This window comes from Oncorhynchus keta, chromosome 10, assembly GCF_023373465.1.
Source record: "Oncorhynchus keta strain PuntledgeMale-10-30-2019 chromosome 10, Oket_V2, whole genome shotgun sequence".
NCBI lineage: Eukaryota > Metazoa > Chordata > Actinopteri > Salmoniformes > Salmonidae > Oncorhynchus > Oncorhynchus keta.
This window is the reverse complement of record NC_068430.1, coordinates 29951336-29965211: the sequence shown is the minus strand read 5'-3', so window position 1 is coordinate 29965211 and position 13876 is coordinate 29951336. Positions and strand designations below refer to the sequence as shown.

At 43.0% G+C, this 13876-nt stretch overlaps 1 protein-coding gene across 11 annotated transcripts in view; it reads left to right on the top strand.

The window, feature by feature from the left end:
• Positions 1-13876, top strand: part of kcnab2a (potassium voltage-gated channel subfamily A regulatory beta subunit 2a) — a 133944-nt gene that overhangs the window by 35019 nt on the left and 85049 nt on the right. For 8 of the 11 annotated variants that reach the window (XM_052526828.1, XM_052526830.1, XM_035777638.2 and 5 more), the window contains 2 exons: positions 1618-1782; positions 5338-5379. In XM_052526828.1, the coding sequence (XP_052382788.1) occupies positions 1709-1782; positions 5338-5379 (116 nt within the window). In that variant the 5' untranslated portion in view covers positions 1618-1708. Of the gene's footprint in view, positions 1-1617; positions 1783-5337; positions 5380-9453; positions 9495-13876 lie in introns of those variants that run through there. The other 3 variants (XM_052526823.1, XM_052526832.1, XM_035777639.2) reach the window with 2 other exon arrangements.

The window sequence follows — 13876 nt, the reverse complement described above, 5'->3', positions numbered from 1 at the left end:
GTGTCATGATAGGGGCTGCACCAAATGTTTGATGTATTATAATAATTGATTATGCTTATGTTGTATTAATAGAAGGGGAGGGGCTATTGGACCCCTCTACATGTATTGGGTCCTGAAAGTATTCAGCCCCCTTGAACTTTGCGACCTTTTGCCACATTTCAGGCTTCAAACATAAAGATATTAGTAATTTAGGTCAACATTGGATCATTCAGAGATCCTCACTGAACTTCTGAAGAGAGTTTGCTGCACTGAAAGTAAAGGGGCTGAATAATTTTGCGCGCCCAATTTTTCAGTTTTTGATATGTTAAAAAAGTTTTAAATATCCATTAAATGTCGTTCCACTTCATGATTGTGTCCCACTTGTTGTTGATTCTTCACAAAAAAATACAGTTTTATATCTTTATGTTTGAAGCCTGAAATGTGGCAAAAGGTCGCAAAGTTCAAGTGGGCCAAATACTTTTGCAAGGCACTGTATGTATATATATATATATATATATATATATATATATATATATATATATATATATATATATATATATATATGAAATCATGATAAGGTTTTAAAATTGTTCCACAGTCTTTTCTAAGTCTTTGCCTCTTATGAAGAAATGTGTGAATTATTGCATGGGGTCTGTGAGAAAGCACTTCAAAGTTAAGCTTAGAGCCCTGCAGGGGAGTAAAATAGATGAGGCTAGTCCAACATACCTAAAATGAACTTGGGGGAGTGGACTTTTACTGCTGAGGCTTTAGAAAACCCTGGAACTATTGTATCTCTCTTGCAAGTTTGTATAGCTGTGTATGCATGGGCTTGGTCTGACTGGTAGCAGGTAATGATGTATGCAGTGACATCACTGGGGCTGGACTTCGAGCTTAATAAAATAACTTGGGACTTTTCCTATGGGGCAGAACTCATGAGAGACATCAGTTGTATGTGTGTTGTTTGATATTTGACTTTTGTCTACAGCTGTATTTTGATTAAAATGGTTGATTTACAAGTGCACATTTTGAGTTCCTAATTTAAGTAAATAAAACGAAGCACAGAAAAACAGAACCCTCCCCTCCTCCCCTTGCCTCCCAGCTCTCCTCTCTCTTGTTATAGCCCCTTACTTCAGCAGTGCTCTTCTTGGGTGAAAACTGTTGAATTATTCATCAAAACTAGTCGTTCTGAGCGCACACACAGCAAGGGCAGGATGGGGAGGTATGAGGACGTCCATGACTTTGTAATTGTGTGTGGTAGGTCTGTGCATGTGGTGTATATAAGGATGTTGTTGTAGTACAGGGCTTTGACATCATGTGGCTGCAGAGACCATAGCTCTGACTGGGCAATTTTTTCCCCCGTAGTTTGCAAAATGAAAGAGTTAACATTCCCAGTTACAGCCCACTGAGCCCAGAGAAGGCAGTCTTATTGGTTTGATATGCATTGAAGCTGCTGCCTGTGGTAACTGTGGAAATGGTGCCATCTAGTGACTGGTGAATAGTAGTGATATTCTATGATCTCTGAAATGACTATTTGACAAAAACAATTGAATTAGTAATGTATATAAGTTGTCTTCCTCGAGATCACTATAACCATCCAGACAGTATACAGACTGACTGTGTTTGCTCTGTCCCCTCCAGAAGCCCAGTTTGGTGAGAGACAGTCCCCTGTCTTCCCGGTGTGAGAGAGACCCCTTCTGCAGGCTGGCCACATCCCCACCCTCCCGCCTCCATGTATCCTGAATCTACCACAGACTCACCTGCCCGCCTCTCCCGACAAACTGGCTCGCCTGGCATGATCTACAAGTAAGTCCACAAATACGTACAGACTGTGTCCGAATACCCATACTTGCATTCTAAATAGTAGGCTTTTTGGTTATGCAAAATTAGAATTTTTTATACTATGTGAAATTTTTAAATGCAAGGATGTTATACTCATTTCTACTTTTCATCTTGTTGAATTTGCTGCATGCTATTCAGGAAGAGAATGGTCTTTTCACACCCACATGTTTGAACACCGTTGATAATCAGAATAGGGGAGGCTCTCAACACATTTGAGAATGGCGGGAAACAAGCGCGATAAATCCTCAGTATGTTGCGATTTATTATTACTGCATACGTTTTTACTAAGCATTACGTTCTAAATATTAGTTTAGTATGTAGTAGGCAGGACAGATTTCGGACATGGCCAAACACACACACACTCGGGGTGGTCTGATGGTGCATGCAGTTAATTTGTCAAGCCTGATTAATAAAACAAATCATCCATACTCCATGCCACTTCCATTCTATTCAGGATTCTCACAGCAAGCAGTCGTGTGCCATCCAGTCCTTCTGTTTGTAGTGGAAACACTCATTTCTGTTCTAGCACATCCCCTTTCCTGCTTTTCCACATGCCACCAGCATGTGGTGCCAGAGAACCATTTTTCTTAGTGTTACGTGTCCCATTTCTGGTCTTTATGTGCAGCATTTTTAGTTTATTTACTTTCCAAAACAATTGTCCACCTCACAGTTCAGCTGTCGTAGATGGAAGTGTTAAATGTGTCAGGGCATTGCCTGCATAAAGGCCTATAAGCCTTGACGATAATACATGACAATAATACAACATATAGAAATATAAAGAAAGAGAAACTTACGTTGAAAGAATGAGGGGCAGCATGTTCCAACACCGAAATGCATGTTTTGCTCTTGTCAGATAGGCTACCGCTATACAGATACATTGAATGTACAAACCATTAGGAACACCTTCCTAATATTGAGTTGCACCTGCTTTTGCCCTCAGAACAGCCTCAATTCGTCAGAGCATGGATTCTGCAATGTGTCTATAGCGTTCCACAGGGACGCTAGCCCATGTTGACTCCAATGCTTCCCACAGTTTTGTCAAGTTGGGTGGATGTCCTTTGGGTGGTGGACCATTGTAGATACACACGGGAAACTGTTGAGCGTGATAAACCCAGCAGTGTAGTTCTTGACAATCAAACTGATACCTACTACCATACCCTCTTCAAAGGTACTTAAATCTTAAAAATCCTTCTTTAACCTGTCACCTCCCCTTCATCTACACTGACTTGAAGTGGATTTAATAAGTGACATCAATAAGGATCATAGCTTTCACCTCGTCAGTCTGTCATGGAAACAGCAGGTGTTCCTATTGTTTTGTACACTTAGTGTATAGGCGTAGCCTACAGAAGGAGGCTCATTTGAAAATTTTCGGTCAGAAAAAAAAAGATGATCATTATAATGTTAGAGTTAAAGGAGCTGACCTTACACTGGTAGGCATTATAATGTTAGAGTTAAAGGAGCTGGCCTTACTCTGGTAGGCCTAAAACGTTCTTCCTCAAGTTCAACTGCCCACTGCCTTCATTAGCCTGCAGTAAATAAAGCTTGATTAGGGTAATATCAAAAGTAATTCAAGCAATTGTTTATAGAGAATATACAAACAGCTTATAATATTGTGGTTTATTTTAAGGTTATTTTTGCATCCCTGCCTACTTGGTTTAACCTTTTTCATGGTTATTTTACTTCAATTTCTTAACTTTTATTTTACTTCTCACGTGTTCTCGGTCTCCTCACCAGCAGGCACACGAGAGGTGAGCGGTCGGAACAAGTTTCAGCTGTCCCTAATCGATACGTTTTATTGAGTGTCAATTGGCTGACACTGATAACAAGCTCCTGCCGTTTTCACCTCACACATTCAATTAACAGAGGCTGAGTCCAGTCAATAAATCACACATACCCAAGACCTGTGGCAGTTATATCAGATTTGAGATTTTTAAAAGTCCATTTAGGACCCAGACCCGCTCGGGTCCCGGTTCGGATCTGGGAATTTCGGGTCTAGTGTGGTGTCTATGTTCACCTCTAGTGTGGTGTCTATGTTCACCTCTCGTGTGGTGTCTATGTTCACCTCTCGTGTGGTGTCTATGTTCACCTCTCGTGTGGTGTCTATGTTCACCTCTCGTGTGGTGTCTATGTTCACCTCTCGTGTGGTGTCTATGTTCACCTCTCGTGTGGTGTCTATGTTCACCTCTCGTGTGGTGTCTATGTTCACCTCTCGTGTGGTGTCTATGTTCACCTCTCGTGTGGTGTCTATGTTCACCTCTCGTGTGGTGTCTATGTTCACCTCTCGTGTGGTGTCTATGTTCACCTCTCGTGTGGTGTCTATGTTCACCTCTCGTGTGGTGTCTATGTTCACCTCTCGTGCGTGTCTATGTTCACCTCTCGTGTGGTGTCTATGTTCACCTCTCGTGTGGTGTCTATGTTCACCTCTCGTGTGGTGTCTATGTTCACCTCTCGTGTGGTGTCTATGTTCACCTCTCGTGTGGTGTCTATGTTCACCTCTCGTGTGGTGTCTATGTTCACCTCTCGTGTGGTGTCTATGTTCACCTCTCGTGTGGTGTCTATGTTCACCTCTCGTGCGGCGTCTATGTTCACCTCTCGTGTGGTGTCTATGTTCACCTCTCGTGTGGTGTCTATGTTCACCTCTCGTGTGGTGTCTATGTTCACCTCTCGTGCGGCGTCTATGTTCACCTCTCGTGTGGTGTCTATGTTCACCTCTCGGTGGTGTCTATGTTCACCTCTCGTGTGGTGTCTATGTTCACCTCTCGTGTGGTGTCTATGTTCACCTCTCGTGTGGTGTCTATGTTCACCTCTCGTGTGGTGTCTATGTTCACCTCTCGTGTGGTGTCTATGTTCACCTCTCGTGCGGCGTCTATGTTCACCTCTCGTGTGGTGTCTATGTTCACCTCTCGTGCGGTGTCTATGTTCACCTCTCGTGTGGTGTCTATGTTCACCTCTCGTGTGGTGTCTATGTTCACCTCTCGTGCGGTGTCTATGTTCACCTCTCGTGTGGTGTCTATGTTCACCTCTCGTGCGGTGTCTATGTTCACCTCTAGTGTTCTATGTTCACCTCTCGTGTGGTGTCTATGTTCACCTCTCGTGTGGTGTCTATGTTCACCTCTCGTGCGGCGTCTATGTTCACCTCTCGTGTGGTGTCTATGTTCACCTCTCGTGCGGTGTCTATGTTCACCTCTCGTGCGGCGTCTATGTTCACCTCTCGTGCGGCGTCTATGTTCACCTCTCGTGCGGCGTCTATGTTCACCTCTCGTGCGGCGTCTATGTTCACCTCTCGTGCGGCGTCTGAGTGTCAGTGAATGACATTCAGGGTCCAGTTATTCACAAGGAATAGGTAAAGGTAGTGTAACTAGGCTTTCCTCTCACATGCTGCATGTGTTCTACGTTATTCCCCTTTCTCTCTTGTAGCTTGCTGTTCCCTCCTCCCTTCTGCTACATGTTAATCTAAGCTGTACTCTCTCCTCCTCTCTTCCCTCTTCGCTCTCTCTTAATCTCTTCCGCTTGCCTCAGCGCACGCTATGGGAGCCCCAAACGACAGCTGCAGTTCTACAGGTACCACTCTCTGTCTCTCTCTGTGTGTGTTTACAGTGGAACACGGCTCGGACTGCTGCCTCATACTTCTGACAGTCTGAATCATCCTCTGCACTGATGGAATTTTTTCTAGTCACCGTTTGGCTAATTAGCAGTCAGATTTAGTCTCTGCTGGACACCCAAGTGTGCTGTTTGCAATGTTGTTCAAATGCTATGTTGTAGTCTGCATTGCACTCGGCCAAAGACTTTCAAATAGTGTTGCATGTAAAAATGACCTCATACTTCAGTTTAAAGTCTGTACTGTACTCGGCCCTGCCCAGTAGTGTGGTATCCGGGTTGTTGGTCTTGCTGTTTCAGAGAGGCATCATGTTTTATGGGCTGAGAGATGAACTCTTATTCTGCTGATCTGGTTATAAAAAAATCATGACGCTGTGTATGCAGGGTAATGAGCTCTGTATCGGATTTTGATCTCCGAGCCTTCTCTTGCACATTTCTGTCCTTTTTTTAAAGTGCAATGAGTCCCGCTGCTACCCTGGCACAGAGAGAGGATCGATCACTGCTTCACTCTCTGTCAGTCTCACAGACTGGCTAGAAGTGTAATGGGAAGGGCAGTTTACCACTTTTCAATCATTTCATCATTGTACACTAAATGGACATGGCAGTTATTTTTCCGGGAATGTGTTGACCCGATGCAATGTGAGAGTATGTTGCATGGCACATTTGAGTGTGTGAGTGTGTGTGTGTGAGTGTGAGTGTGTAGCTCCCGACGAACAGTTCTTCTGGTGTCGTTGCTTCCAGAGGCAGTTTTCAGAAAAGAAATGTCCCTTTTTCAGAAGCCTGTCTTTCAAAGATAACAGATCTTCATTGTAAAGGGTTTAAATACTGTTTCCCATGCTTGTTCAATGAACCGTAAAAAATGATCATGCACCTGTGGAACGGTTAAGGCACTAACAGCTTACAGACGGTAGGCAATTAAGGTCACAGTTATGAAAACTTAAGACACAAAAGGTCTTTCTACTGACTCTGGAAAAACACCAAAATAAAGGTGCCCAGGGTCCCTGCTCATCTGCGTGAACGTGCCTGAGGCATGCTGCAAGGAGGCCTGAGGACTGCAGATGCAATAAATTGCAACGTCCGTACTGTGAGACGCCTAAGACATCGCTACAGGACGGACAGTTGATCGTCCTCGCAGTGGCAGACCACGTGTAACAACACCTGCACAGGATCGGTACATCCGAACATTACAACTGCGGTACAGGATGGCAACAACAACTGCCTTACACCAGGAACGCACAATCCCTCCATCAGTGCTCAGACTGTCCGCAATAGGCTGAGAGAGGCTGGACTGAGGGTTTGTAAGCCTATTGTAAGGCAGATCCTCACCAGACATCACCGGCAACAACGTCGCCTATGGGCACAAACCCAGCGTCACTGGACCAGACAGGCCTGGCAAAAAGTGCTCTTCACTGACGAGTCGCAGTGTTGTCTCACCAGGGGTGATGGTCGGATTTGCGGTTATCGTCGAAGGAATGCGCGTCACACCGAGGCCTGTACTCTGGAGCGGGATCAATTTGGAGGTGGAGAGTCCATCGTGGTCTGGGCGGTGTGTCACAGCATCATCGGATTGAGCTTGTCATTGCAGGCAATCGCAACGCTGTGTGTTACAGGGAAGACATCTTCCTCCCTCATGTGGTACCCTTACTGCAGGCTCATCCTGGCATGACAATGTCACCAGCCATACTGCTTGTTCTGTGAGTGATTTCCTGCAAGACCGGAATGTCAGTGTTCTGCCATGGCCAGCGAAGAGCCCGGATCTCAATCCCATTGGGCACATCTGGGACCTGTTGGGTCGGTGGGTGAGGGCTAGGGCTATTCCCCCCAGAAATGTCTGGGAACTTGCAGGTGCCTTGGAAGAGTGTGATAACATCTCACAGCAAGAACTGGCAAATCTGGTGCAGTCCATGAGGAGGAGATGCACAGTAGTACTTAATGCAGCTGGTGGCCACACCAGATGCTGACTTACTTTTGATTTTGACCCCCCCCCTTTTTTTTCAGGGACACATTATTACATTTCTGTTAGACACATGTCTGTGGAACTTGTTCAGTTTGTCTGTTGTTGAATCTTATATTCATACAAATATTTACACATGCTAAGTTTACTGAAAATAAACGCAGTTGACAGTGAGAGGACGTTTCTTTTTTGCTCCGTGTGTGTGTGTGTGTGTGTGTGTGTGTGTGTGTGTCAAAATTGGTCAAGCTCAGTAAATTTAGTTGGAATTCATTATTGACTGCAATACTGTCTCTATTCAGGAGTGAGACTGGACCCCCTCAGGAACACTCGACACATTTTGTAAAGCCATTCTGGTGTGTCTTTGGCAATACAATTTGTGTACATGTCCCACTATACTAGGGTTAGGTTTTCAGAAAACAGATGCAGGTTTTCCTCTAACCAGTAAAAAGCATACCCTTAACATGATGCTGCAAACACAATACTTGAAAATACATTGGGTATCACTTTGATGTGTTGTATTGGCTTTGACCAAAACCTGAAGTTTTTTTGTTTTAAGCCAAAATGTTTATATCGTTGTCTTGCAGTATTATTTCAGGACCTCGTTTTGAACAGATAATTCAAAAATAGTTTTTTTTTAAACAAATGCTTCCTTTTCACTTTGTCATACAGACCAGTAATGTTAAGGGAATGCAATTTTATGAAACCCTCTGTATTTTCAAGTATTGTGTTGATCATGTTATGGAATGCTTGTCACCGGCAGGGACTGGGAGGTTTGTCAGGATCAAAATCAATATCAGAGGAGCAAAGCCCAGGTAAAAAGTTTGAGGAAAACCTGCCTCAGTCTTCACAATACCTAACCCAGAATGGCTGACTTTAAATTAGCTTAAATCATGGCTTTCCATCAATGAGTCCCAACTAAATTTACTGAGCTTGAGCAATTTTCACAAAAACAATGGAAATGTTGACCTAAGCTGTGCAGAGTTGGTAGAATCTAATTCACAATCCAATGTAATCACTTTTTAGATTTAATTTTAAGGCAGCAAAATTTGACAGCTGTGCAAGGGGTGTATAGACTTTCCCTAGGCACTGTATCTCAGTCTGTGATGCATTCTGGTCGGTGGTATTGCAGTCAAGAGATGGCCATTTAATTAATTTACAATTTTACACAACGAGGCTTTTAGTATTTCCGGCTCTGACCCTCCTTAACCCTTTTACTATGTCCAGGGGAATGAGGGTGTTCCTGTCAAGGGTAGTCCCTCAACCCCAAACTTCTCATGTTGGCTACTCTGTCTGTCACTCTGGTATTTAGTGAGAAAAATACATTTTTCAAATGTAGGCTCTTTGAATTTGATACTTCATCGTACTGTTTGGTTTGCACAAGGCTCATGGTTTTCCTCTACATATTTTTTTATTTTACCTTTTATTTAACTAGGAAAGTCTGTTAAGAACAAATTCTTATTTTCAATGATTCCTTGTTCAGGGGCAGAACGACAGCTCGGGGATTCGATCTTGCAACCTTTCGGTTACAAGTCCAACGCTCTAACCACTAGGCTACCTGCCATTCAAACATGTATGGACTAGGTACTGTGTAGTGATCTTGACCTGACCAGGTATTATCTTTTCAATATGTAATGCAGATTTCTGACTGGGTGTTTTTGTGAAGAACTTCTTTTCCTGTTTTTACATGTCAGTTATAGGCTGACATGTAGCCCAGCAGATGTATGATGACTGCTAGACATGTGCACGTACTTGACTGTACACACAATCATTGTTCTGACTGGCTCTTGGTAGTCTTTCCTGTGGAACAACAGAGGCTTTTAGCGCAAAAGCTTTTGTAAATAATTCAGGCCTGATATTATTTGCTGATGTTAGCAGAAGCAAGACGAGGCACTAAATGACATAAATGGATTTCCTCCATGAGATCTAACAGGGAAGGGGGGTATTGTTGCTGATGGTATAGGGCAGAGTGGTGGGAAGGCACTTTCTCATCCACTAATTGGTTTAGACACTTAAGACACTCCCAGTTTGGGTGGACACGCTGCAACGCTGCAGGCAGTGTGTGTTTATAAGAGCCGGCTGGCACTTTTACCACCCTCTCATGAGCCGGCCTCCTAGAAATCATCAGGTGAGTTTGAGCAAAGACCATTGACCACTGCTTGTATATGTTTGAATGCACTGTGTGTGAGGTTGTGGCTGGATGTGTATGTGTAGTTTGGAGCAGATGCATGCTGCCTGGCTTGGAACCCCTCTCCCTCTTTCTCTATTGGCAGTGGAGCCCACTGGCCTGGAAGGACAGGGGAAGCTGGAGAACTGGAAGACACCTACGCCCTTGATGGCAAACATGGAAAGACTTTTATCTAGCTTTTTTGTCAGTTGATTCTAAGCTGAGCAGGACATTAGATGAAGGCTGTGCTTTGTGGCAGGGTTAATACCACAGCTTTCCTTCAGCAGACTGGGAGAGAAACAAAGTGCTGTTCAAGTGTCTGCATCAGTCAATATACTTTAGGGATCAATAGCAGTTTATTGTCTTCGGACTTCCGTTGTAGATCTACAGGGTAAAATGTCCTGAGTCCCAGGTGCTGTAAAGCTAAATGTTATTGTTTTCACTACAAAGGCAATGATGACAGGCTGACAACTCCCAGCCTGAAAAGTGCTAATTTGTCCAAAATGGGCACAAGAACATTTTTGTAAGGTTCTTGTTCAGTGTTTCACCAGAGCGAGGATGGATATTTTAAAATCGTAATTTGAAACATTTCAGGTGCTTTACTGGCACTTTTTGTTTAGCTATAGGCTACTGATAAAGTATTCAATCTGAGCTGAATTGTCACACTAGCAAAGACCATGTCAGAATCCGACATACTACTGAACATCGGCTTTTGAAAATGGCCATGGTATTTCTCTATTTTTCTACTGTGTTTTAGCTAAGCTATTTGTTGGACTAATTGTAATAGTTTATGTGAAATATGTTGCTTGATATAACAATTCAAGTTATGCTGTAATCCGTGTCAGATCATGCAATAATCTGTAGGCTAGCCCATTTTAAGATCTGTTTAGTCTTTTGTCTCGTTACTGAGGACATACACCGAGTGTACAAAACATTATGCTCTTTCCATGAGACTGACCAGGTGAAAGCTATGATCCGCTATTGATGTCACTTCAATCAGTGTAGGTGACGTTGAGACCGGTTAAAGGATTTTTAAGCCTTTAGACAATTGAGACATGGATTGTGTGTGTGCCATTCAGAGGGTGAATGTGCAAGACTAAAGATGTGCGCCTTTTTGAACGGGGTACAACTGCTGCTGGGTTTTTCAAGCTCAACAGTTTCTTGTGTTTATCAAGAATGGACTGACATTCAGCCAACTTGACACAACTGTAGGAAGCATTGGAGTCAACATGGGCCAGCATCCCTGTGGAACGCTTTTGACAAAGCTTTTGAGTTCATGCCCTGACGAATTGAGGCTGTTCTGGGGGCAAGGGGGGGAGCGGAGCAACTCAATGTTAGGAATGTGTTCTTAATGTTTTGTACATTCAGTGTATATTCTGCATAGCATTATCAAAGGGAAATAAGCTGTGCAGAAGTATTGTCTATTACAATACCTTTAACACTGCTGCCCACTAGTGACAGGATTGAGCACAGCGCTTTCCCTACAGCATTGCTGATTGTAAAATAACGGTCTCATGGCTCGTTCGTGGTGCACGGGTCAACTATTTGTGCATCCGTCCACAATTGCTAATACCCATCTGCAACCGCCTGAGTGTGATAAAGTGTCAATCTGAGGCCCACTCCCGACCTAAACCCGCTAGTATAGAAAATGCACTGTAGGCTACAGACACTTTAAAAAATGTATTTTTATTTTATTTATTTTTTTACAAGGGGTGCAGTATTATTATTTATTGTGCCTGATTTTAGATATGTTTCTACCTATAATTTGCGACATTTTAGTAGGCTATTTGTGTCAATAATAATTATTTGTCTATAATTAGTTACATAAAGCTTTCTTCTGTCATATGCTGGCCTAGAAGACGAAATAAACACTTGCTCAACAGAATGTCATAAATCAATACACTGAATGCTTCAATCGAGTTGACATCAGTAAAGTTTTCTGTCATCTCTGCTTCTTTTGCAGAACAATGACGTTTAAGGACCAGGGAGAAAATGCAATTACTCAAAAAAACTGATTTTCTGTGCGTTATGTCCAAATGGCATCAGCTTGACAAAGGAAATAGCAAGCCGTGCAAACATGACACATGTTTCTGATAAGAGTTCTGTTTTCCTTGGATGCTTATTTTAGTTGGTTGAAATACTTACAGCTTTCATGATGCTGATAAAGATAGCACTCTCTACAGACGGTCCCTGACTGCACATTCACATTCTCTCAAGATGCTTAAAGAAATAATTCATGTTTCTCCACTCCTGTTCCCGCTTCATTTAATTTTTTGCCTACATTTGGTGTATTATTTTAGTGGAAGAAATGCTAAATTCTGCAGGAGTTAATATTAAGGCTACGTGTGAGGTTATAGACCAACAGTCAGTGTCCAGATATGAGTTTCACCCATCTGAACAGTAGGCAACAGTTCCCTTGACAAGTCATAGGCCTATTTGAAGTCCCCATCTTGTGAATGTATAGTATAGTGCTTCACAATCATCACACACATTATCACTGCTATCATTCTCTTTTAGCGCTTCACCAAATCTTTTCCAAACATGACTTTTCTGGCCCTCCCTTTCAGCTCTCCATTTAGCAGATTTTCTCTTATTGAATTAAACTTGGACATTTTTCCTTTTTGCTTCCATGGATCAATATATTTTTTTTGCCCTTTCCCAAATGCATTTGGCGATTGTCGTGGAGGCTATTTGGCATGTGTATAGTTAAGCCCTAAAGCTTAGGCATACGCACTAATGCCAGACAGCCTAAAATAATGATAGAAATGTAGCCTATAGATATAAATTGCGCTAGAATTATAAATGTATGGATTTAAGGTATGGATTTAAGGTATTTTCTATCAACAAGAGTGGATTTGATAGCAAATAGACAAGTGGTTAAATATGTAATTACTGAAGTACTGTGCATTCGGAAATACTTTTTCCACATTTTGTTACGTGACAGCCTTACTCTAAAATTGATGAGTAAAGTGTTTATTTAATCCATCTACACACAATACCCCATAATGACAAAGTGAAACAGGTTTGTAGAAATGTGTGCAAACTTCTATTAAAAAGAGCCCTTATTTACATAAGTATTCAGACACTTTGCTACGAGACTAAAAATTGAGATCAGGTGCATCCTGTTTCCATTGATCATCCTTGAGATGTTTCGACAACTTGATTGGAGTCCACTTAGTAAATTCAATTGATTGGACATGATGGAAATGTACACATGTGTATATAATGTCCCACAGTTGACGTTGCATGTCAGAGAGAAAAAAAACAAGCCATGAGATCAAAGGAATTGTCCGTAGAGCTCCGAGACAGGATTGGGTTGAGACACAGATCTGGGTAAGGGTACCAAAACAATTCTACAGTATTGAAGGTTCCCAAGAACACCTTGGGAACACCTTGGTCACTGACAGAGCTCCAGACTTCCTCTGTGGAGATGCTTCCAGAAGGACAACCATCTTTGCAGCACTCCACCAATCAGGCCTTTATGGTAGAATGGCCAGATGGAAGCCACTCTTCAATAAAAGGCAAATGATAACCCACTTGGAGTTTGCCTAAAGGACTCTGACCATGAGAAACCAGACACTGGTCTGATGAAACCAAGATTGAACTGTCTGACCTGAATGCCAAGCATCATGTCTGGAGGAAACCTGGCACCATCCCTACGTTGAAGCATGGTGATGGGAGGGTCATGCTGTGGTGATGTCTTTTAGCTGCACGGACTGGGAGACTAGTCAGGATCTAGGGAAAGATGAACTGTGCAAAGTACAGCGAGATCCTTGATGAAAACCTGTTCAGGACCTCAGACTGGGGTGAAGGTTCACTTTCCAACAGGACAATGACCCTAAGTACACAGCCAAGAGTGGCCCAGCCAGAGCCCAGACTTGAACCTGATCTCACATCTTTGGAGAGACCTGAAAATATCTGTGCAGCGACGCTCCCCATCCAACCTGACAGTGTTTGAGTAGAATGGGACAAACTCCCCAAATACATGTGTGCCAAGCTTGTAGCGTCATAGCCAAGAAGACTCAAGGCTGTAATCGCTGCCAACGGTGCTTCAACAAATATCTGAGTAAAGGGATGCTGAATTACTTAAGTAAATGTGATATTTCCTTTTTCTCCCCTAATTTCGTCACATCAAATTACGATCTTGTCTCATTGCTGCAACTTCCAAACGGGCTCGGAAGAGGCAAAGGTCGAGTCACGCGTTCAACAAAACTTGACCTGCCAAACTGCACTTGTTAACACCCACCCTCATTACCCGGAAGCCAGCCGCACCAATGTGTCGGAGGAAACACTGTTCAACTAATGACCGAAGTCAGTCTGCATGCGCCCGGCCCACCACAAGG